This window comes from Coregonus lavaretus (genome assembly GCF_964263955.1).
Source record: "Coregonus lavaretus genome assembly, chromosome: 4".
NCBI lineage: Eukaryota > Metazoa > Chordata > Actinopteri > Salmoniformes > Salmonidae > Coregonus > Coregonus lavaretus.
In genome coordinates this window covers 8,037,494-8,063,526 of record NC_139991.1, presented here as the reverse complement: position 1 = coordinate 8,063,526, position 26,033 = coordinate 8,037,494, and the positions used below count along the sequence as shown (strand labels likewise).

The 26,033-nt window shown below is 42.2% G+C and overlaps 1 protein-coding gene across 1 annotated transcript in view; it reads right to left on the bottom strand.

Moving 5' to 3' along the window:
* Window positions 1–23,572, bottom strand: part of LOC311127338 (E3 ubiquitin-protein ligase NEDD4-like) — a 44,426-nt gene extending 20,854 nt beyond the window's left edge. The window contains exons 1-5 of the mRNA XM_084159166.1: window positions 23,352–23,572; window positions 22,064–22,137; window positions 20,527–20,605; window positions 20,394–20,432; window positions 15,934–15,987 (exon numbers count right to left, since the gene is read on the bottom strand). Coding sequence (XP_084015292.1) covers window positions 15,934–15,987; window positions 20,394–20,432; window positions 20,527–20,605; window positions 22,064–22,137; window positions 23,352–23,399 — 294 coding nt within the window. The 5' untranslated portion in view covers window positions 23,400–23,572. The remainder of the gene's footprint in view (window positions 1–15,933; window positions 15,988–20,393; window positions 20,433–20,526; window positions 20,606–22,063; window positions 22,138–23,351) is intronic.
* Window positions 23,573–26,033: the final 2,461 nt, after the last annotated feature.

Below are 26,033 nucleotides of genomic sequence, written 5' to 3'. Positions count from 1 at the left end.
AAACGAGGTTATATAAGAGTTCAGCTGTTATAAAGGTAGCAGCTCTGGCTAATTGCTGGTGCAGGTCTTACTTGACAAGCTGCTAAATGCAGAGAGGGAGATGGAGCGAGGGAGGATGAGCGATAAAGAGGGGGAGAAGGACTGACACATGATGCTTTACAAACATGGTCTAGCAGGGGGACACGCGAGGAAGGGAACACACCATCCTTTTACTGTAAAAGGCTCCGTCTCCAAACACCCCCTACCTACATAACATGATCCCCAGGCCTGCGGATGGCTGGCATGTCTGAACGCTACTCTAGTATCACGTTGTTCAATCTGAAATCATAGGACTGGCCAGTACTACAACGGGCCAGACTATCTGGAGTCGGGGAGAATATTTCAGTGGCGCTTTATTTATAGCAAGGGGGGGCTGCTTTTCTCGCAACTAAATTTAGCCAGGGGTAAATACTTAAAGTGATTACTCAAAGCGTTAATAGAATAATAAAAACTGAGAACCCCTCTTAACCAAAGCACGTGTGTACACAAACACTCAAACACACACACACTCATAAGGCCCCCGCAGACAAGTATCGCATGAGGGAGGCTTTCTTTTCTTTCTCTTTTAGCATTTTGCTGGTTGCAAGTATGTTACTGGTTTACTGTTATACAACTGAATACCTTTGAATGTTTGTCCACATTGGGCTTGTTAATTGCATGACTTAGCTGTAGCCGTCTTCTCAGTTACTGAACTTAGCTCCTGCTTGCTCGCAGGGAGCCCAAAGGCTGAGTAAACAGAGCAACATGTAGGGTACAGCACAATATCTTTAAAATGGAAACAAATGGAGCATTTCAGATAGGCCATCTTAAGGGTGACAGACATAACAAGTACAACATAAATACACCACTTAATGAACACCACAATCTCTATTTATTGAGGTTAGAAGTGAATGTGAATGGTACAAATACAGACCAATCACAATGAGGCAATCCACTATAATACTACACAGCTGAAAACATCAATTCCATAAGTTAACCAATAAATGTACCACCCATTCTACTACATTTTGCCAAAGCATAGGCCTGATTTCTCTATTCTCAGTCTTGCTCCTATCCTACCCAGTGAAGGAAAAAAAACTCACCGTGGTCTTTCTTGCAGGGCTCTTTTGTATGTGATCCCTTTTGTGATTAGTGTTTACATCAATGACAGGGCTAGAGAACCTTGCCCCAGAGCCGTGGGACACATGGATGTGTACATGTGGAGAGTTAGCTAGTTTTTGGTTGGAAACATCACATGAAATACCAGTATTATGGTAGGGGACTTCCAGAGAAAAGCTCCTTTGTAAGGCGTGATGACAATGGTTTTCCTCAGGCATTTCCTTTCCATTTCCATTGTCTGCCCGACCGGCACTGTGGCTGCTCTCTGAAAGTTTAGCTGAGGGGAGTAAGCAAGCAGAGGTGCTGCGAAACAGCTTAATGTGGCGAGGGCCACATTCACCCTGCGACTGAGGGACCTGGGTTGGAGAGTCAGGACATTCAACATTGACTGTTGTTCTGTTTGTAGATGCCTTCCCAGACATTGGTCGCTGGTGGGCAAAGTGCAGCAGCACACTGGAGTGTCTGTCTAAATTTGCAGAGCGGTCAGCCTTGTCGCGACACAGTCGAGCTAAGGTAGCCGAGCGGTCAGTCTTCTCACTCTCCTCCATTTTGTCTTTAGGTTTATCTGGTAGCGGAACGTTAAAATGCACCATGGGCCTGGCGTCTCTGAACTCCGCTGACGGAAAGCTGCTCTTAGAGAGTCGCAGGCCGTTCATCGCCGTGGCAATGGACGCTTTCGAGGTACCCGTCTCGTCCTCCTGCGGGGTCTCACTGGGGGACAACTGGAGCTGGTGAGAAGTCTGGTAGGAGCCCCTGGCTGGAGGCAGGGAGGGTAGAGCCACAGGGCTGACCGGGGAGGCTGGTGGTGTATTACAGGGGCTCCGTGGAAATATAACCAAGGAGGAGCAGCGTCTCAGGGGGACCCTGGCTTTCCTACGGGGCAGACTTCTCTCCTGGGCTGCCCTACGCTGATCTGGGAGCTCTGGCTCAAAGATGCTGCTGCTGCTGCTGCTGCAGTAGCCTGCGTCGCTGGCCATGCTGCTGCTACAGGATCCCCCGTCTGAGCCACTGCCCGCTCCCAGCTCGCCGACCCCTGGCTCCCCACCCTCAATGCTGTTCTCCAGCTCTCCATTCAGCTTGCCACGGGGCTGCAGGGAGATCTGCAGAGTACTCTTCTTGCTGCCGCTGCCTGTGTTCACCTTGGGTATAAATACGGATGAGTAGCGCTGTAAATTACCGTACTCCGGTGACAGGGGAGGCAAAGCCAGAGCTAGCTGCCCTGGAGTCACCTTCATGTGGACAGAGCTGTGCGCTAGGCTCTCTGTGGGGCTGCGGACTGACACACGGAGACCGCTCTCCTCACCATGGCTGCTCAGGCTCTCTGACAGAGGATCTGTGTTGCTTCTTCTCGACGCAAAATGCAAGCGGAGCCGGCGTGCCATTCGTCTAACTCTCTAATCCCTGGGAGCCAGTAGTGAGCATGGCATGGCAAGAGACCTGCTTGGGATGAAAAACGAACGGCGGCAAGGCAACTTCTCCGAGTCCCGTTCTGCTCTGTGATTACAATCATTAGCGGCTGCACAAAATAGCTCTGGTGACAACCTACATTCCTCTCTGGCTGCTCTGTGAGGCTAGTAGTCAGGGGAGGTCAGGCGCTCTTCTGTGGAGGCACAACCCAAACGCACAAGCCCCTTAGACTGAAGTAACCCCAGTGGTCCGCCTCTTTAAGAAGCTGAACTCAACACAGTCACAGAGAGCTGCACCAAGGTTTTAAAGGGCAGAACTCCCATTCCAGCCAAACCTCAGCCTTGTTGCAACTGTGCCTTCTGAAAGATAGACAGACCGTGTACAACACCTCCCTGCCTCTTCCAAAAGCCTCACTCCTCCTGGTCGCCTCACTAGAAAAAAGAACACAGGAGTCTCTTCGGCATCTCAGACTGGAGGTCTGTCAGGAGAATTGTTCATTTCTGTTTCAGGCCACTCACTCAAGACTCTGGCGCTACTGGCTCCCAGCAGCAGCTATGATTCTAATGTTTCTCCTGCGCTGTGCCCCTACACATATTTTTACCCACTGGTATAGAATTACAGGAAATCAAGAGGAATGAGTTCCGGCATAATTCTATATGAAACTGAGGAATGGGTGTCCTAACACACACACACACACACACATATATATATATACACACATACATATATATATATATATATATATATATATATATATATATATATATATATATACACACACATAATATATTATATATACATATATATTACATACATATATATGTATGTGTATATATATACAGTGGGGAAAAAAAGTATTTAGTCAGCCACCAATTGTGCAAGTTCTCCCACTTAAAAAGATGAGAGGCCTGTAATTTTCATCATAGGTACACGTCAACTATGACAGACAAAATGAGAGAAAAAAAATCCAGAAAATCACATTGTAGGATTTTTTATGAATTTATTTGCAAATTATGGTGGAAAATAAGTATTTGGTCAATAACAAAAGTTTCTCAATACTTTGTTATATACCCTTTGTTGGCAATGACACAGGTCAAACGTTTTCTGTAAGTCTTCACAAGGTTTTCACACACTGTTGCTGGTATTTTGGCCCATTCCTCCATGCAGATCTCCTCTAGAGCAGTGATATTTTGGGGCTGTCGCTGGGAAACACGGACTTTCAACTCCCTCCAAAGATTTTCTATGGGGTTGAGATCTGGAGACTGGCTAGGCCACTCCAGGACCTTGAAATGCTTCTTACGAAGCCACTCCTTCGTTGCCCGGGCGGTGTGTTTGGGATCATTGTCATGCTGAAAGACCCAGCCACGTTTCATCTTCAATGCCCTTGCTGATGGAAGGAGGTTTTCACTCAAAATCTCACAATACATGGCCCCATTCATTCTTTCCTTTACACGGATCATTCGTCCTGGTCCCTTTGCAGAAAAACAGCCCCAAAGCATGATGTTTCCACCCCCATGCTTCACAGTAGGTATGGTGTTCTTTGGATGCAACTCAGCATTCTTTGTCCTCCAAACACGACGAGTTGAGTTTTTACCAAAAGGTTCTATTTTGGTTTCATCTGACCATATGACATTCTCCCAATCCTCTTCTGGATCATCCAAATGCACTCTAGCAAACTTCAGACGGGCCTGGACATGTACTGGCTTAAGCAGGGGGACACGTCTGGCACTGCAGGATTTGAGTCCCTGGCGGCGTAGTGTGTTACTGATGGTAGGCTTTGGTCCCAGCTCTCTGCAGGTCATTCACTAGGTCCCCCCGTGTAGTTCTGGGATTTTTGAACACCGTTCTTGTGATCATTTTGACCCCACGGGGTAAGATCTTGCGCGGAGCCCCAGATCGAGGGAGATTATCAGTAGTCTTGTATGTCTTCCATTTCCTAATAATTGCTCCCACAGTTGATTTCTTCAAACCAAGCTGCTTACCTATTGCAGATTCAGTCTTCCCAGCCTGGTGCAGGTCTACAATTTTGTTTCTGGTGTCCTTTGACAGCTCTTTGGTCTTGGCCATAGTGGAGTTTGGAGTGTGGCTGTTTGAGGTTGTGGACAGGTGTCTTTTATACTGATAAGTTCAAACAGGTGCCATTAATACAGGTAACGAGTGGAGGACAGAGGAGCCTCTTAAAGAAGAAGTTACAGGTCTGTGAGAGCCAGAAATCTTGCTTGTTTGTAGGTGACCAAATACTTATTTTCCACCATAATTTGCAAATAAATTCATTAACAATCCTACAATGTGATTTTCTGGATTTTTTTTTCTCAATTTGTCTGTCATAGTTGACGTGTACCTATGATGAAAATTACAGGCCTCTCATCTTTTTAAGTGGGAGAACTTGCACAATTGGTGGCTGACTAAATACTTGTTTTCCCCACTGTATGTGTATGTATGTATGTATATATATATATATGTATATGTATGTATGTATGTATGTATATATATATATATATATGTATATGTATGTATGTATATATATATATATATACATATACACACACATACATACACACATATATATATATACACACACACACACACACACATATACATATATATATATACTGCTCAAAAAAATAAAGGGAACACTTAAACAACACATCCTAGATCTGAATGAATGAAATAATCTTATTAAATACTTTTTTCTTTACATAGTTGAATGTGCTGACAACAAAATCAACACAAAAATTATCAATGGAAATCAAATGTATCAACCCATGGAGGTCTGGATTTGGAGCCACCCTCAAAATTAAAGTGGAAAACCACACTACAGGCTGATCCAACTTTGATGTAATGTCCTTAAAACAAGTCAAAATTAGGCTCAGTAGTGTGTGTGGCCTCCACGTGCCTGTATGACCTCCCTACAACGCCTGGGCATGCTCCTGATGAGGTGGCAGATGGTCTCCTGAGGGATCTCCTCCCAGACCTGGACTAAAGCATCCGCCAACTCCTGGACAGTCTGTGGTGCAACGTGGCGTTGGTGGATGGAGCGAGATATGATGTCCCAGATGTGCTCAATTGGATTCAGGTCTGGGGAACGGGCGGGCCAGTCCATAGCATCAATGCCTTCCTCTTGCAGGAACTGCTGACACACTCCAGCCACATGAGGTCTAGCATTGTCTTGCATTAGGAGGAACCCAGGGCCAACCGCACCAGCATATGGTCTCACAAGGGGTCTGAGGATCTCATCTCGGCACCTAATGGCAGTCAGGCTACCTCTGGCGAGCACATGGAGGGCTGTGCGGCCCCCCAAAGAAATGCCACACCATGACTGACCCACCGCCAAACCGGTCATGCTGGAGGATGTTGCAGGCAGCAGAACGTTCTCCACGGCGTCTCCAGACTCTGTCACGTCTGTCACATGTGCTCAGTGTGAACCTGCTTTCATCTGTGAAGAGCACAGGGCGCCAGTGGCGAATTTGCCAATCTTGGTGTTCTCTGGCAAATGCCAAACGTCCTGCACGGTGTTGGGCCGTAAGCACAACCCCCACCTGTGGACGTCGGGCCCTCATACCACCCTCATGGAGTCTGTTTCTGACCGTTTGAGCAGACACATGCACATTTGTGGCCTGCTGGAGGTCATTTTGCAGGGCTCTGGCAGTGCTTCTCCTGCTCCTCCTTGCACAAAGGCGGAGGTAGCGGTCCTGCTGCTGGGTTGTTGCCCTCCTACGGCCTCCTCCACGTCTCCTGATGTACTGGCCTGTCTCCTGGTAGCGCCTCCATGCACTGGACACTACGCTGACAGACACAGCAAACCTTCTTGCCACAGCTCGCATTGATGTGCCATCCTGGATGAGCTGCACTACCTGAGCCACTTGTGTGGGTTGTAGACTCCGTCTCATGCTACCACTAGAGTGAAAGCACCGCCAGCATTCAAAAGTGACCAAAACATCAGCCAGGAAGCATAGGAACTGAGAAGTGGTCTGTGGTCACCACCTGCAGAACCACTTCTTTATTGGGGGTGTCTTGCTAATTGCCTATAATTTCCACCTGTTGTCTATTCCATTTGCACAACAGCATGTGAAATGTATTGTCAATCAGTGTTGCTTCCTAAGTGGACAGTTTGATTTCACAGAAGTGTGATTGACTTGGAGTTACATTGTGTTGTTTAAGTGTTCCCTTAATTTTTTTGAGCAGTGTGTATATATATATATATATATATATATATATATATATATATATATATATATATATATATATATATATATATATATATATATATACACACATACACACACACACACACACACACACACACACACACACACACAGACACATACATATATACACAACAATAACACATTTCTTGTTAAATTTGTTTTGGCAAGTCGGTTAAGACTTATTTTTTGTTTGCAGACAGATTATTTAACTTATATATATATATATATATATATATATACACACACACACACACACACACACGTATATATACAGTTGAAGTCGGAAGTTTACATACACCTTAGCCAAATACATTTCAACTCAGTTTTTCACAATTAATCCTAGTATAAATTCCCTGTCTTAGGTCAGTTAGGATCACCACTTTATTTTAAGAATGTGAAATGTCAGAATAATAGTAGAGAGAATGATTTATTTCAGCTTTTATTTATTTCATCACATTCCCAGTGGGTCAGAAGTTTACATACACTCAATTAGTATTTGGTAGCATTGCCTTTAAATTGTTTAACTTGGGTCAAGTGGTTCGGGTAGCCTTCAACAAGCTTCCCACAATAAGTTGGGTGAATTTTGGCCCATTCCTCCTGACAGGGAGTCAGGTTTGTAGGCCTCCTTGTTCGCACACGCTTTTTCAGTTCTGCCCACACATTTCCTACAGGATTGAGGTCAGAGCTTTGTGATGGCCACTACAATACCTTGACTTTGTTGTCCTTAAGCCATTTTGGCACAACTTTGGAAGTATGCTTGGGGTCATTGTCCATTTGGAAGACCCATTTGCGACCAAGTTTTAACTTCCTGACTGATGTCTTGAGATGTTGCTTCAATATATCCACATAATTTTCCTTCCTCATGATGCCATCTATTTTGTGAAGTGCACCAGTCCATCCTGCAGCAAAGCACCCCCACAGCATGACGCTGCCACCCCCGTGCTTCACAGTTGGGATGGTGTTCTTTGGCTTGCAAGCGTTCCCCTTTTTCCTCCAAACGTAACAATGGTCATTATGGCCAAACAGTTCTATTTTTGTTTCATCAGACCAGAGGACATTTCTCCAAAAAGTACGATCTTTGTCCCAATGTGCAGTTGCAAACCGTAGTCTGGCTTTTTAATGGCGGTTTTGGAGCAGTGGCTTCTTCCTTGCTGAGCGGCCTTTCAGGTTATGTCGATATAGGACTTGTTTTACTGTGGATATAGATACTTTTGTACCTGTTTCCTTCAGCGTCTTCACAAGGTCCTTTGCAGTTGTTCTGGGATTGATTTGTACTTTTTGCACCAAAGTACGTTCATCTCTAGGAGACAGAACGCGTCTCCTTCCTTAGCGGTATGACGGCTGCGTGGTCCCATGGTGTTTATACTTGCGTACTACTGTATGTATGTATGTATGTATGTATGTATGTATGTATGTGTGTGTGTGTGTGTGTGTGTGTGTGTGTGTGTGTGTGTGTGTGTGTGTGTATATATATATACATACACATACATACATACACACACACACACACACACACATATACACACACACTTTTTGATTTTATTATTATTTTGACAGGTAAGCCCTGTAGATACAAAAATACACATCTATACAATAAAAGCACTTAATATACACAAAAAAACATTGAAAAACGCATCCACACAAAACAATCATCCACACAATGCACTCATAACAAACTCATAAGTTAATTAATGAAGGGCCCCCTAACAGCAGTCTGAAAAGCCCTAGAGGCACCAATTCCCCCAATTTCAGGGTGTATTGGAGATTGTTCCACATGTAAGGTGCAGAAAAACTAATAGCATCCGTACTGGGAAACCACCGTGGCCGGGGAAATATGTAGGGAAGCTACTAATAGTTATTACAAACTGCAAAAGTCAGCAAGCTCATAAACTGAATGCTTGAGTCCATCGGCAGCTCTTTGAAGCTTGGATAAAGCCATGAAAGCTTCAGCTGATGGCACTTACATAAACAAAGAATTGAAAAAGAACAAGGGGCTGGAAAATGTAATAAAGATCATCTACAAACTAGGGATGTGACAAATGGAAAACATTAACTTCTTCCGTTAAAACGATAACAAAAATTCATCAAGTTTGCCTCTTCCTATTTGGTTTTATTTAACTTACACAACTTTCCCCAGGCCTTTATAGCCTACCGTCTACAGAAAATAATATGTTTTCTGGTAACTGCACTGTGATTTAAATTTTGTGGGGGGGGAAAAGAACAAAAAATAATGTTTATCAGCTAGGGATTTTTCTTAACATGAACAATCCCAACTTCGTTTCAACGTTTAAACATTCACACCTACTACAAACAAACTTCACTCCTACAGTAGCTCGGCACATAAGTAGGCTACTATAGAGAGCTTAATTTCATGTATAAAGCAGCTTTGAAAAGCATAAAGGGATATAGGCAGCATCACCTGTCATTTGACACCTCATGTAACAGCCAGTAGCTGGTTTAATTCCTGCTATGCTGTCATTGACATTCCACTCCATATCAACCAAAAGCTATTGTGTTAGGCTGGGGCTATTCTGGGGCATTACTGTCAGCCTGGCCTGCAGCAGGTCAGTTCCATACTGTAATGCTATGAAAGGGGCACAGGCTGGATGTGATAATGACTCACCAGTTGAGACTGACGCAGTCAGGGCGCCCACGTCACACCACGTGCCACATAGTGACTATTCCCACAACAACCCGTGATGGGCATGGGGGTATCAGGTAATCTCAGTAACCACTAAAGTATCAACACTGATTTATTGTGTACATGTACAGTAGGTTGAGCTCTGCGCAAATCTTCTATTGATATCAATTAATTATCAATTTACATGAAAGTCAGGCCTACATGGCGTGTCTTAAGTTTGGACGAGGCTTCATGTTTGCACAACTTTACACACTTAGAACTCAAAAGGGAGACTATACTAGGTCTCAGTGACAGCAGTACTCCTGTCACTCCATTCCATCAACAGCAACTAGGCCAGAGCTGTAGCTAGTTAGCCCCACATAAGTATTCAGCTATGTGGTCGTTGGCAAATCATAAAGCTACAAAAACAATCACTGCTTGGTCATACTTGAGTTAGTTTAATGTGTTCAGAACCAGTTAGCCTACCTTTCACTCTTAATAAGACCTAAGGGGATATTCTATTTCCCATACCTGGATTTAATTTAGACAAATTGCTATAAAAAGGTATACTGGTATACATGACCAGTTAAAACATATGTCTGTACTTTTGTGCAAAACACCAATGTTAACAACCTAGGCCTAGACTAAATGTTACTGAGGCAGCAACATACACACACACACACACCTTTAAGTATTGTAGGTCATACATGCAACTGGCATTCACTGCTTGATATTGGTCAGTACACCTCATGAAATAGAGGGAACTGGGTCATTCAAAATATGTGTATGTGACAATTACAGAGACCAGAAATAACCAAATGAAAGCCAAACACACCTGGAAGGTAGCGATACAAACAGGTAGGCCTACTCATAGTGTTGCCGTACTTGAATATAAACTAGGTCTAGTCATGGAGTTAAAGTTATTCTGACCATTGTCAGAATTAATCAAGTTATAACACGCCACATTTACACTCCCCTACGTATTTATTTGGACAGTGAAGCTATAACTTTTAATTTGGCTCTATAACTCCAGCATTTTGGATTTGAGATCAAATGTTTTATTTGAGGCGACAGTACAAAATGTCACCTTCTATTTGATGTTATTTTCATACATATGTTTTACCGTTTAGAAATAAAAGCACTTTATGTTCAGTGAGGGAAAAAAGTATTTGATCCCCTGCTGATTTTGTACGTTTGCCCACTGACAAAGAAATGATCAGTCTATAATTTTAATTGTGGGTTTATTTGAACAGTGAGAGACAGAATAACAACAAAAAAATCCAGAAAAACGCATGTCAAAAATGTTATACATTGATTTTGCATTTTAATGAGGGAAATAAGTATTTGACCCCATCTCAATCAGAAAGATTTCTGGCTCCCAGGTGTCTTTTATACAGGTAACGAGCTGAGATTAGGAGCACACTCTTAAAGGGGGGAGTCCTAATCTCAGCTTGTTACCTGTATAAAAGACACCTGTCCACAGAAGCAATCAATCAGATTCCAAACTCTCCACCATGGCCAAGACCAAAGAGCTCTCCAAGGATGTCAGGGACAAGATTGTAGACCTACACAAGGCTGGAATGGGCTACAAGACCATCGCCAAGCAGCTTGGTGAGAAGGTGACAACAGTTGGTGCGATTATTGGCAAATGGAAGAAACACAAAATAACTGTCAATCTCCCTCGGCCTGGGGCTCCATGCAAGATCTCACCTCGTGGAGTTGCAATGATAATGACAACGGTGAAGAATCAGCCCAGAACAACACGGGAGGATCTTGTCAATGATCTCAAGGCAGCTGGGACCATAGTCACCAAAAAAACAATTGGTAACACACTACGCCGTGAAGGACTGAAATCCTGCAGCGCCCGCAAGGTCCCCCTGCTCAAGAAAGCACATATACAGGCCCGTCTGAAGTTTGCCAATGAACATCTGAATGATTCAGAGAACTGGGTGAAAGTGTTGTGGTCAGATGAGACCAAAATCGAGCTCTTTGGCATCAACTCAACTCGCTGTGTTTGGAGGAGGAGGAATGCTGCCTATGACCCCAAGAACACCATCCCCACCGTCAAACATGGAGGTGGAAACATTATGCTTTGGGGGTGTTTTTCTGCTAAGGGGACAGGACAACTTCACCGCATCAAAGGGACGATGGACGGGGCCATGTACCGTCAAATCTTGAGTGAGAACCTTCCCTCAGCCAGGGCATTGAAAATGGGTCGTGGATGGGTATTCCAGCATGACAATGACCCAAAACAGACGGCCAAGGCAACAAAGAAGTGGCTCAAGAGGCACATTAAGGTCCTGGAGTGGCCTAGCCAGTCTCCAGACATTAATCCCATAGAAAATCTGTGGAGGGAGCTGAAGGTTCGAGTTGCCAAACGTCAGCCTCGAAACCTTAATGACTTGGAGAAGATCTGCAAAGAGGAGTGGGACAAAATCCCTCCTGAGATGTGTGCAAACCTGGTGGCCAACCACAAGAAACATCTGACCTCTGTGATTGCCAACAAGGGTTTTGCCACCAAGTACTAAGTCATGTTTTGCAGAGGGGTCAAATACTTATTTCCCTCATTAAAATGCAAATAAATTTATAACATTTTTGACATGCGTTTTTCTGCATTTTGTTGTTGTTATTCTGTCTCTCACTGTTCAAATAAACCTACCATTAAAATTATAGACTGATCATGTCTTTGTCAGTGGGCAAACGTACAAAATCAGCAGGGGATCAAATACTTTTTTCCCCTCACTGTATCTAGTCCCCCCATTTGAAAGTGACAAGTATTTGGACAAATTCACTTATGTGTATTAAAGTAGTGAAACGTGTAATATTTGGTCCCATATTCCTAGCACGCAATGACTACATCACGCTTGTGACTCTTCAAACTTTTTGGATGCATTTGTAATTTGTTTTGGTTGTGTTTCAGATTATGTTGTGCCCAATAGAAATGAATTGTAAATAATGTAGTGTCATTCTGGAGTCACTTTTATTGTAAATAAGAATAGAATATGTTTCTGAACACTTCCATAATCATGGATAATCATGAATTAATCATGAATAATGATGAGTGAGAACGTTAGAGGCACAAACATCATACCCCCAAGACATACTAATCTCTCATCATTACCAATAAATGGGGAGGTTAGCATTTTTAGGGGGGGGTATTATATTTATGCCTTTAACTTTCTCACTCATCATTCACGATTTATTCATGATTATCCATAATCATGGTGGCATCCACTTGAACCCTTTCTACTCGCTGAAAATGGCAGATTATGTCATTGATAAGCGCCGAAATTCGTAACCAGTGGCTGTACAGTAACATGTTATACAGTGGGGAAAAAAAGTATTTAATCAGCCACCAATTGTGCAAGTTCTCCCACTTAAAAAGATGAGAGAGGCCTGTAATTTTCATCATAGGTACACGTCAACTATGACAGACAAATTGAGGAAAAAAAATCCAGAAAATCACATTGTAGGATTTTTAATGAATTTATTTGCAAATTATGGTGGAAATTAAGTATTTGGTCACCTACAAACAAGCAAGATTTCTGGCTCTCACAGACCTGTAACTTCTTCTTTAAGAGGCTCCTCTGTCCTCCACTCGTTACCTGTATTAATGGCACCTGTTTGAACTTGTTATCAGTATAAAAGACACCTGTCCACAACCTCAAACAGTCACACTCCAAACTCCACTATGGCCAAGACCAAAGAGCTGTCAAAGGACACCAGAAACAAAATTGTAGACCTGCACCAGGCTGGGAAGACTGAATCTGTAATAGGTAAGCAGCTTGGTTTGAAAAAATCAACTGTGGGAGCAATTATTAGGAAATGGAAGACATACAAGACCACTGATAATCTCCCTCGATCTGGGGCTCCACGCAAGATCTCACCCCGTGGGGTCAAAATGATCACAAGAACGGTGAGCAAAAATCCCAGAACCACATGGGGGGACCTAGTGAATGACCTGCAGAGAGCTGGGACCAAAGTAACAAAGCCTACCATCAGTAACACACTACGCCGCCAGGGACTCAAATCCTGCAGTGCCAGACGTGTCCCCCTGCTTCAGCCAGTACATGTCCAGGCCCGTCTGAAGTTTGCTAGAGTGCATTTGGATGATCCAGAAGAGGATTGGGAGATTGTCATATGGTCAGATGAAACCAAAATAGAACTTTTTGGTAAAAACTCAACTCGTCATGTTTGGAGGACAAAGAATGCTGAGTTGCATCCAAAGAACACCATACCTACTGTGAAGCATGGGGGTGGAAACATCATGCTTTGGGGCAGTTTTTCTGCAAAGGGACCAGGACGACTGATCCGTGTAAAGGAAATAATTAATGGGGCCATGTATCGTGAGATTTTGAGTGAAAACCTCCTTCCATCAGCAAGGGCATTGAAGATGAAACGTGGCTGGGTCTTTCAGCATGACAATGATCCCAAACACACCGCCCGGGCAACGAAGGATTGGCTTTGTAAGAAGCATTTCAAGGTCCTGGAGTGGCCTAGCCAGTCTCCAGATCTCAATCCCATAGAAAATCTTTGGAGGGAGTTGAAAGTCCGTGTTGCCCAGCGACAGCCCCAAAGCATCACTGCTCTAGAGGAGATCTGCATGGAGGAATGGGCCAAAATACCAGCAACAGTGTGTGAAAACCTTGTGAAGACTTACAGAAAACATTTGACCTGTGTCATTGCCAACAAAGGGTATATAACAAAGTATTGAGAAACGTTTGTTATTGACCAAATACTTATTTTCCACCATAATTTGCAAATAAATTCATTAAAAATCCTACAATGTGATTTTCTGGATTTTTTTTCTCCTTAATTTGTCTGTCATAGTTGACGTGTACCTGTGATGAAAATTACAGGCCTCTCTCATCTTTTTAAGTGGGAGAACTTGCACAATTGGTGGCTGACTAAATACTTTTTTTCCCCACTGTACATGACGTTAGAGCTCCGGTTGTCCAGTTCACAGGGCTGTATGGGTTTTGACTGACAGACGTTATAAACTTGAGAACCCCGTGCGACAAGATGCCCCAGTCCCTCCCGGTAATTGGGCTACTTTTGCACATTTGTTGTCTGAGTGAGGAAAATGCTGTAAATCAGGAGGAGTCGATGTGTTCTGAAAGATGAGCCATTGAGGTTTATAATGAATACCACTTTGAAGTCATACAAGCAAACCACACACTCAACAGTCCAAATGTGCACTTCACATGTCCATATTTGAAAACTCATGTAATTTACATTATCAACATTCATGATCGCTATGTTTGATCCTCAGTAACAAGGATGACATGCGTTATACCCTGGGTTGTCCTGAACAGAATGAGCCTGTTTGTCATATTGTGAAGAAGATTTGCCGCAGAACACGCACTTGAATGCACTCATGACTCCATTCTATGTGCACCAAAATTATAATCTGTCTGAAGTGCCTTTTGAAAGCCTAACATTAAGATCATATTTTATAACTTTGCTAGCCATGTTGGCAATAGAATCAGCTCAAATTATGCCCCCCTGACCCAGATTGCGATTTATAAATGGAACGTTTTTGGATTTCGTATACAACAACAGTAATGTGTGATGGTGGGGCTTTGTTCCAAACAAAAAACTACAAGTGTGCTTGCTTCAGTTCCTCAATGGCAAAGCCAGGAGAGCTCAAAAAAGAACCTTATAGTTGAGGGCTCTTTCCTTCAACTATACCATAAAAGTGCATTGAAATTACTTAGGAACTGTGCAGTTTGGAGAGGTGTGTGGCCACTTGGAAACACCAGTTTGACCGTTCACTCAAACCCTTGTAATCGTTTTTTCTTATCTTGCACCTACTCCAAAATGTCAATGAATATTCTTATTATCTGACTAAATGTATTCACAGTATTTTCAGATTTCGTTATTGACAAATGCTGTGAAAAGTACAGTAAATGTAAAATTCACATAAAATCAACAGTGTAATGTTTGGATTCAGTCTTGTATCAGGTGAATTGTTGTGTCCTCACCTTTGGCTTGATCATTTCCCCATAATCTCCTAAATGTTCTCTTTCAATTGATAACATGCTTTTTATTGTTCTTCATTTCAATTTGGCCCTTTCCATATAGGCCAATTTCCACAAGTAACAGGTTAATGTAGAAGTGTTCAGAAACCTATTATATTCTTATTTACAATAAAAGTGACTCCAAAATGACAATACATTATTTACCATTCATTTCTATTGGGCACAACATAATCTGAAACACAACCAAAATTAACTGCAAATGCATCCAAAACGTTTGTAGAGTCACAAGCTTGATGTTGTTATTGAGTGCTAGGAATATGGGGCCAAATACTTAACTTCTGACTACATTAATACACATATGTGAATTTGTCCAAATACTTATGAACCTTCAAATGGGGGGGGTAGATACATAAAGTGCTAAAGGGTAAAACAGATATAAATATGCACAGGATTATAATAACTATCACTATATCTGTGCCTTCAAGGTCACTTCCACTTTTACTAAAGTGAGTCAGCAGTAGTGGTGGCAGTGTCAAAGCCACAGGCCTGGACATACTGAAGGAATATCGTAATGACTTACTAGACGATTCTCATCGAACACCTCCAGCAACAGCCGATGCTTCCTGGGATGAACCTGAAAGAGAAAAGATAGACTTCAACCAATGGGTCCAAGAACATCAAACTAAAATCAACAACAATCCCCTCCTTAATCTCTCCAACATGCTATAGTCCGAAGACCACCAGTCTCTTGTCAATCACAACAAATCCTTTACCTTCATTAGGTATAGAACTGGACGAGTTTACTATTGGTTTCTAAGTTCCAATTGAATGTTTCTTTAGAATTGGGTGTACCCTCTAAACATCTCTGTTGTGGCTAACACAAAGCGTTGGTATGTGGAAACATGACATTTGACCTCATGTTGCTCAGAGCTCACATACCATGAAAACAGTTAGGCTACACAGCATAGCAAGTTCTGTCACAAAAACCCACAGAGAGGTAGTGGAAACTTCCCCTAAGCAATTTCCTAAGAGGTCTCACAACCAGGTGAAGATGACATTCAGAGCAAACTGATTACAAAGTCAAAAGAAAATCCTCAGAGAAAAAGAACATCAACACCGGCGACATCGTCTAGACAAAATTAAGGTAAAATAGGACAAAGGGAAAGGTGGGCCATTGCTCAGTGGACCAGACATTGGCACACCAGACTGCATATGGAGCTTCTTTGTATTCATTATTTTTTAAATGGCTAAGGCGGACAAGAAAATATATTTGTACTAGCGAAAACTTCCCAAGCACTTCCTACTGTAAATAAGGTGAGTGTTTGTGCATTGAGTCATGACTAGATTTTAGCAAGAGCGAGCCCACCCATGATTTGAAGGGTCTGTAAAACATGAGTCGTCTATGCGGATAAACTCAGGCTAGCTTCCAGCTTCTGATTACTATTTGGAGGGAGGCCCACTCCCCAGTAGCACAGTCCTCAGCACCACAAATGGAGGTGACCAATGTCGGCTGTGAAGCTAAAATCAAGCTCCACTCATAAGCAAAGATAGCCCTGTTGTATTCTGGCTGGCTGACTAACACAAAGCACAAACAGGTCCTTAAACTAGTAGGCTTCGCACCAAACATGGCTATTATTTCAATCCATCGCTAATGAAAGCTAATTGGATCTTCCAGCTTTAATTACAAAACCCATCCCATTTGACACGGAGAACTAACAATGCATAGTTTTTAAAAATGTACATAAATATATTTCTCCGAAATATCTTTGAACGTAGGTGTATTTCCTCTCAATGCTTAAAACAGAGTGAGAATGATCTATAACTAAAAAACATCAGAAACCATTTGACAGAGCTGGGAAGAGACGCACAGTGAAAGACAGCCACCACCTTCTCAGGGGCATTGTAACTAAAGCCACCGCCCCCAGGCCATCTCATGACCACTGGAAAATGAAATGTGTTTCTGTCAAAATGGGCCCTCTTGCTAAGTGAAGCCATTATTAACACTGCCACTTTGATAAGGTGGGCCAAATCGGCCGCAACTCCTGTAGACCATAAAGGGAGAGTGCGGTCGTCAAATATAACTTGTTTACTTTATGATATATGATTAACGTCAAAAGAACAATCAAAAGATACAGATAAGAGATAGGCTAGGGGGTCAGGTGTTTTAAAAGATCTTTTGATATTCGTTTGAACGCGTGTTATTTTATCAAACAGGTTCAAAAGCTTTCCAGGGCAGGTATAAACATAATAACATTCACAATTGGGACAAGTACTACAAGGTGCAGGGAGCTGTAAGTGTTACAACAGCTGTGTCCGTCTAAGGAGAATCCACTGAGTACTGATTTACTGTACCAAGAAACCATGATGGAGAAAATCCCTGAAAAGACTGTAGGAGACAGAAATCTCAACTGGCATGGTGACGTGATTTTTTTCTCATTTCAGATTGACTGGGGGGAGTGTTGAATCATTGTCCAGGGCAATGGGACATTGTGCAGCACTGCCATAGTTTCTAGACATGGGTAATGAGTGTCTAAGGCTTAAACATAGTGGATATATTACTGAATGTGTGCAACTATATATACACAAAAGCTTCCTGCTCAATGTCAATGGCCAGAGAAATTAAAACATTTCAAATATTTCCCTCGGTCTACTGGCGAGATGGGCCTAGTCCACTGCTACACTACCGGTCAAAAGTTTTAGAACACCTACTCATTCAAGGGTTTTTCTTTATTTTTACTATTTTCTACATTGTAGAATAATAGTGAAGACATCAACACTACGAAATAACACATATGGAATCATGTAGTAACCAAAAAAGTGTTAAACAAATCAAAATATATTTTATATTTGAGATTCTTCAAATAGCCACCCTTTGCCTTGATGACAGCTTTGCACACTCTTGGCATTCTCTCAACCAGCTTCACCTGGAATGCTTTTCCAACAGTCTTGAAGGAGTTCCCACATATGCTGAGCACTTGTTGGCTGCTTTTCATTCACTCTGCGGTCCGACTCATCCCAAACCATCTCAATTTGCTTGAGGTCGGGGGATTGTGGAGGCCAGGTCATCTGATGCAGCACTCCATCACTCTCCTTCTTGGTCAAATAGCCCTTACACAGCCTGGAGGTGTATTGGGTCATTGTCCTGTTGAAAAACAAATGATAGTCCCACTAAGCCCAAACCAGATGGGATGGCGAATCGCTGCAGAATGCTGTGGTAGCCATGCTGGTGTTCAAGTGTGCCTTGAATTCTAAATAAATCACAGACAATGTCACCAGCAAAGTACCCCAACAACTCCTCCTCCATGCTTTACGTTGGGAAATACACATGCACAGATTCATCCGTTCACCCACACCGCGTCTCACAAAGACACGGCGGTTGGAACCAAAAATCTCAAATTTGGACTCATCAGACCAAAGGACAAATTTCCAGCGGTCTAATGTCCATTGCTCGTGTTTCTTGGCCCAAGCAAGTCTCTTCTTATTATTGGTGTCCTTTAGTAGTGGTTTCCTTTGCAGCAATTCGACCATGAAGGCCTGATTCACAGAGTCTCCTCTGAACAGTTGATGTTGAGCTGTGTCTATTACTTGAACTCTGTGAAGCATTTATTTGGACTGCAATTTCTAAGGCTGGTAACTCTAATGAACTTATTCTCTGCAGCAGAGGTAACTCTGGGTCTTCCAATCCTGTGGCGGTCCTCATGAGAGCCAGTTTCATCATAACGCTTGACATTTTCCGTATTGACTGACCTTCATGTCTTAAAGTAATGATGGACTGTAGTTTCTCTTTGCTTATTTGAGCTGTTCTTGCCATAATATGGACTTGGTCTTTTACCAAATAGGGCTATCTTCTGTATACCCCCCTATCTTGTCACAACACAACTGATTGGCTCAAACACATTAAGAAGGAAAGAAATTCCACAAATTAACTTTTAAGAAGGCACACCTGATAATTTAAATGCATTCCAGGTGACTACCTCATGAAGCTGGTTGAGAAAATGCCAAGAGTGTGCATAGTTTTGATGTCTTCACTATTATTCTACAATGTAGAAAATAGTAAAAATAAAGAAAAACCCTTGAATGAGTAGGTGTTCTAAAACTTTTTACCGGTAGTGTATGTGGTACAACCAGATGCCGGTAGAAGTTACCCCCTCTCTGCTTTTTCTCCACATGCATAAAAGAATGTGGTTTTCTCCATCAAGATGCAAGACATAAAAATTAAATTTTTGCAACCACAATAAGCTTAGGAAACCACCATCCTAAAAGCCTACTATTTTTCAAAGTATTTTTGTTGAAATAACGAATTCAACCTCAGTCAGCAAAAGTTCCAGCTTTTGAAATGTGCTCTTGAACTTCAGGTCTCAAGGTACACTAACAACAATTCAAATTCATATCGGTGCTCCCATAGCTACTAAAGGGTTGGGAATATTTATGTCTACTCCTCCACCATAGAGGGTCAACCTAATGAAAAACAATCAGGACAGAAGGACATAAGCAGCTCTCCACACAAAAACCTCAGAGCAAGGACTCACGTCAACACCAGCTAACTCACTGAGGCTCTGTTTCACACCCCCAGTTCAACATTTAATCACGCTGTGTTTACATGCCCAAGATAGGAGCCAGGGGCAACAATCTCACAGGATGCTGGGTGGATCTTATTGACCAATCACAACGCCCAACATAGTGGAGGACTTCCTGTTGGTCCTCATTATGTACAGACACCCGTAAACATTGTACCAAAAAAAACATCCCATGTCCACAGACAAAAATGTTTTTGCGTTCTGACTTTTAACTTGCTGTTTGTGAAATGTTAACCTCCCAGTGAGAATCTGGAGCAGCTTCAAACACTAATAGGGAACATATTACTGGGCCATTACGATTCAGACATGGAGGCATGCAGCAAAAAGAGATGAAATAAAGAGAGAAAAATAGAGAGAAAGGTCAAGGAAGGGTTGAGTCTTAAATGTCCTCAGAGCCCTGGGTAAAAAAGAAACTACACACACACATATTCACAATGCTCTTTTTATCATACATTTGACTTACCTTGAAAAAGAATTCCTCATTCCACTTCGGGTCCAATGTCTGGAAATGACAATGTATTTAAATGTAAATAGGATACTTACAAAACATAAACAAATAAATGCTCTGTACTTACTCAGATAGCGCAGTTACTCACCTTTTTAATTGTTTTAGTCTGAAGACTTGTTAGTTCTCCATTGACAGGGTCATAAAGGGACACTCTTGTATATGGATCACTGTGATAGAAAATGAAAAGACAAAGCTCAACTTGATGTCTATCTGTCCCTTGGTGTGCAAAGATCAAACGAGGGAACATCTCTGGATAGCATGTAACAGTTTTCTCCCACAGGCCATATGGAGCACAAACCAATGTCATCATCAGAACCATAAATAGTTGCACTGAAAGAAATACTGATATTTTACAATGGACATGTGTAGAAAAATAGTGTTTATTCGGTACTGTGTTGACTTGACTGGAAATGATGGAGGGCTATTTAGGGGAAAGGAGCCTGGAGATTCTGAAGCATCTACTGTATGCAAGGGCAGAGAACTCCTGATAATAGCGCCATCTAAAGGTTGCACAGGACAGTTACAGTACGGTCTACGGAGAGTTGACAATTTAAGAAACGCTTGGAAGATGACATAAGCCTACTTAATATGAATAAGAATCTTTTCTTATTTTGAAGTGGGTACACAAGGTTTCTTCAAAGCAGGACAACACAAGGCCATCTTTCAACCCACTGCTATGGTGCTGAACTTTCCATTCAACAAGGCAAAACAGGACCACAGCAACCATTTTCCGTCTGTGGAAAAGCACATTTTGAAGATGATTTTGCAAATCTCAGACTTTTGCGCTCAAGTTTGATTAATAGTATTCAATAAGTATCAGGCGAATACATTTATATTTCTAAATGCACAGAGCATTCAACCACCATATAGTATAGTACGCACGCACACCACTAGGTCCACAATGTTGACAAAATAAAAAAGTTCAACAAATATGGGCTCATTACCAAGTGTTTACAGTATAAACTGACAATCAGTTTGCTGTTTATTATGAAGTGGGTAGATGTGTAAGGTTTCATCCTAAAATGATTGGGGCAATAGACCTGCTTATGAACTCTAGATGTGTTTTGGCCAAAACAGCACAAGAAGCACACAGAACTCTAATAGATGATTTAGGAGTCCAATAAGTTAGGAAGGGTCCACAGTCCACACTAAGGAACGTGTAGAATCAGAATTTAGTATTTTATGGTATAACATGGCCAAAAGCATGAGTTTCCTAAAAAGTAGTGTATCAAAGATAGGACACTGTATTTTGGTAACACGAGACACCAGAATTATTCAGAGATACTGAAGCAAACCTCGCTAATATGAGCCTGGTAACAATTCCCACCAAGTGGGTTAACCCTATGGGTGCAATGCATAAGGTCTTTGCATTTCACACCAACAACCCGGGTTCGCTTCCCTGTACCGCTGTTCGTTAAATTGGTGTCAGAAGTGGGATTGCATCGGAATGCAAGGCCGGAAGTGTGAGGGGTCGAAGCACAGGGACGTGCTTTTACGTTCGGAGGGGGCAGTGAAGCGATCCTCACTAATAGGAGGTTCACTTCTCTGTCCTGAATTTGTTTAAATGATACCGATAGATTGGATTATCCATTTGAAGACATATTTTCCTCAAAATCAAGACTGACCTGGCTCCAAGGATATCTTTCTTGGCCAATCCAATTCCAGCTATGACTTTCACTCTCAGAATTCTAGCCTCATCCTGGAAAAAAAAACACATTAAGGACATAAATCACATTATTAGCTGCTTATATAAACACACACTACACACTGTAAATATCAGGTTAATGATGTTAGCTACATGAATGTCACTTACAGTAAATGACTCACAGGGAAATAAAATGTGTAGGTGTTTTTCCATGTGGATACTTATTTGATCTCAAACATTCAAGATCTACTTAGGCCACACTAATAATGACGTGATAATAACTCGCGTGACTCCTTTGGGTCAGAGGGGTTGGGTTAAATGCGGAAGACACATTTCAGTTCAACGCATTCAGTTGTACAACTGACTAGGTATACCCCTTTCCTTTCCACTGCTCTCTGAGTTTAGCCACTTGCCTGCCTAGCTTTTTAGCCAACTGGCATGGTTATTTTATTTTATTTTTATTTAACCTTTATTTAACCAGGTAAGCCAGTTGAGAACAAGTTCTCATTTACAACTGCGACCTGGCCAAGATAAAGCAAAGCAGTGCGATAAAAACAACAACAGAGTTACATATGGGATAAAACAAAACATACAGTCAATAACACAATAGAAAATCTATATACAGTGTGTGCAAATGTAGTAAGTTATGGAGGTAAGGCAATAAATAGGCCATAGTGCAAAATAATTACAATTTAGTATTAACACTGGAATGATAGATGTGCAGAAGATGATGTGCAAATAGAGATACTGGGGTGCAAATGAGCAAAATAAATAACAATATGGGGATGAGGTAGTTGGGTGGGCTAATTACAGATGGGCTGTGTACAGGTGCAGTGATCGGTAAGCTGCTCTGACAACTGATGCTTAAAGTTAGTGAGGGAGATCAGAGTCTCCAGCTTCAGAGATTAGTTAATGATCCTTAAGTTAATATATTGTATTATCTATAGGTTGTCTAAAAATTGTGTGTTTGCTAGCTAACTGATCAACAGTAGGCCTATTCAACGATGACAGCTGACAGACAGCTGATGACGTAGTCTGAGTGACCATCAATTGTTACACATGCTAACTAGCTAGCTAGCTGGCTGGCTAACGTTGCATCGATAAAATGGATATTGGTATGGTGGGACTTGACTGTCCAACTCTGACAGCTGACAATAAATACCCAAAGAAATGTAAAGACACTTTAGCTAAAACACTTGGATATAACGGCATTTATCTGCCCAGGTAGCCAGTTAGTTAATTGGCTAGCTTGTTAGCTAAATATTTACCTCATCAGTCTGAAGTCCGCGGACCTCGGGAAGTGCAGCCATACTCATATCCTCAGCGCCGTAGCTTATGTCCTGTAGGTCGATTAAAGTAAAATATACCGAATGATAACACTGTAGGTGGTCTTCCACCAATTCACCTTTCAATAAGTAATGAACTGTACCAGACACAATAGCTAGTTAAATGTTCAAACGTGTCGTGCGTCGTTCTCCACCACCAGGATCCTGACTCCTCTGCTACCACGCCTCCACCTCCTACGTAGTAATTTCACGAGATCGTGATGTACAATGTATCAAAAAAGTAGATACAAAGTAGTTATCAACAAAACGTCCAGTAGTTAGTGGAAATGGTTGTAATGAATAGTTTTGCATCTTCACTTCCATTGCAGACCAGGACAAATAATGTACCCATTTCAAATATTGTAATAGTGCATCATTTTACAAACCTCTGAGACCAGCCCAATAATGGACTAAAGGAGCCTAACTTTAGTCCTTATAGTCCAAGGACCTTACATGTTCTGTTCAGAGGCGAATTGGCTCTGGCAGCAAAAACAGCCAAATACTCCATCTAAACGTGAGTTGATTGTCAATTGCATTACGGTTCTATAAACATTAAGCTCTCTTTCATATCACATCAAAATAATTTCACAAATCCATAATATACACTTACTGTACACCGTTTTAACAGTTACAGCCAACAGTATTTTTGTGTGACAATTTGATAGAATTAAAAGTGCCTTAATAATAACACAGAATCATAATGTGTACCAGTAAGTAATAAGCTATTAATTTATCTAAATGTTGATTATACGATCTGTGTGCTCTATTGATGTCTGATCTGAGTTTGATTGGTTATACCTAGGAATTCCTATGGGGCGCACGGTGCTTCCCAGCTCACTCATTACAAGGGACTTGAAGCCGAAGCTACATCTCTGTGTGATTTATTTATATATTGCCCCCTTTCAGGGGTCTCACAACAACACCTTTGTGGCGTTCATCTTCTGTTTACACCCAGGTGTTCTGAGACACAGATAGCTAATTAGCATAAGTATGCCCCTCTGTCTTCTTAGAATGATGCAGGACTGGATGGCTGCGTTTTACGGGCTCCTAACCAATTGTGCTATTTTGTACATAATGTTGATGCTACCGTCTCTTATGACAGAAAACAGCTTCTGGATATCAGTACAGCGATTACTCACCTCAAACTGGACAAAGATGTTTTCTTTAATGAGTCTGGCGCGAAGGATATAATGTTGCTCCCAGACAAGGCCCAAATCCCAGTCATTCGCATGAAGAATAAGGAAATACAGGGGGCGGAGATCAGGGTGACTTGTGAGAATTAGTCGGCGAGTGGGTAACCCGCCTCTACCATCCATTCTATTGGCCAACGTGCAATCACTGGAGAATAAACTGGATGAGCTCCGTTCGAGACTATCCTACCAACGGGACATTAAAAACTGTAATATCTTATGTTTCACGAGTCGTGGCTGAACGACGACACGGATAATATACAGTTAGCTGGGTTTTCCATGCATTGGCAGGACAGAACAGCTATGTCCGGTAAGACGAGGGGTGGGGGTGTGTGTATTTGTCAATAACAGCTGGTGCGCCATGTCTAATATTAAGGTAGTCTCGAGTTATTGCTCGCCTGAGGTAGAGTACCTCATGATAAGCTGTAGACCACACTATCTACCGAGAGAGTTTATCTATATTTTTCGTAGCAGTCTATTTACCACCACAAACCGACGCTGGCACGAAGACCGCACTCAACGAGCTGTATAAGGCCATAAGAAAACAAGAAAATGCTCATCCAGAAGTGGCGCTCCTAGACTTTAATGCAGGCAAACTTAAATCAGTTTGACCTAATTTCTACCAGCATGTCACATGTGCAACCAGAAGAAGAAAAAAAAACTCTAGACCACCTTTACTCCACACACAGAGACGCGTACAAAGCTCTCCCTTGCCCTCCATTTGGAAAATATGACCATAATTCTATCCTTCTGATTCCTGCTTACAAGCAAAAACTAAAGCAGGAAGTACCAGTGACTCGCTCAATATGGAAGTGGTCAGATGATGCGGATGCTACTCTACAGGACTTTGCTAGTACAGACTGGAATATGTTCCGGGATTCATCCAATGGCATTGAGGAGTATACCTCAGTCACCGGCTTCATCAATAAGTGCATCGACGACGTCGTCCCCACAGTGACCGTACGTACATATCCCAACCAGAAGCCATGGCAACATCCGCACCGAGCTAAAGGCTAGAGCTGCCGCTTTCAAAGAGCGGGACACTAATCTGGACGCTTAACAATCCCGCTATGGCCTTAGACAAACCATCAAACGGGCAAAACGTCAATACAGGACTAAGATTGAATTCTACTACACCGGCTCTGATGCTCGTCGGATGTGGCAGGGCTTGCAAACTATCACAGATTAAAAAGGGAAACCCAGCCGCGAGCTGCCCAGTGATGCGAGCCTACTAGATGGGCTAAATGCCTTTTATGCTCACTTCGAGGCAAGCAACACTGAACCTAGCCCAATATTGGACTAAAGGAGCCTAACGTTACTGCTTAGTCCAAGGACCTTACATGTTCTGTTTAAAGGGCGAATTGGCTCTGGAAGCCAAAACAGCCAAATACTCCATCTAAACGTGTATCGATTCTCAATTGTGATACAGTTCTAG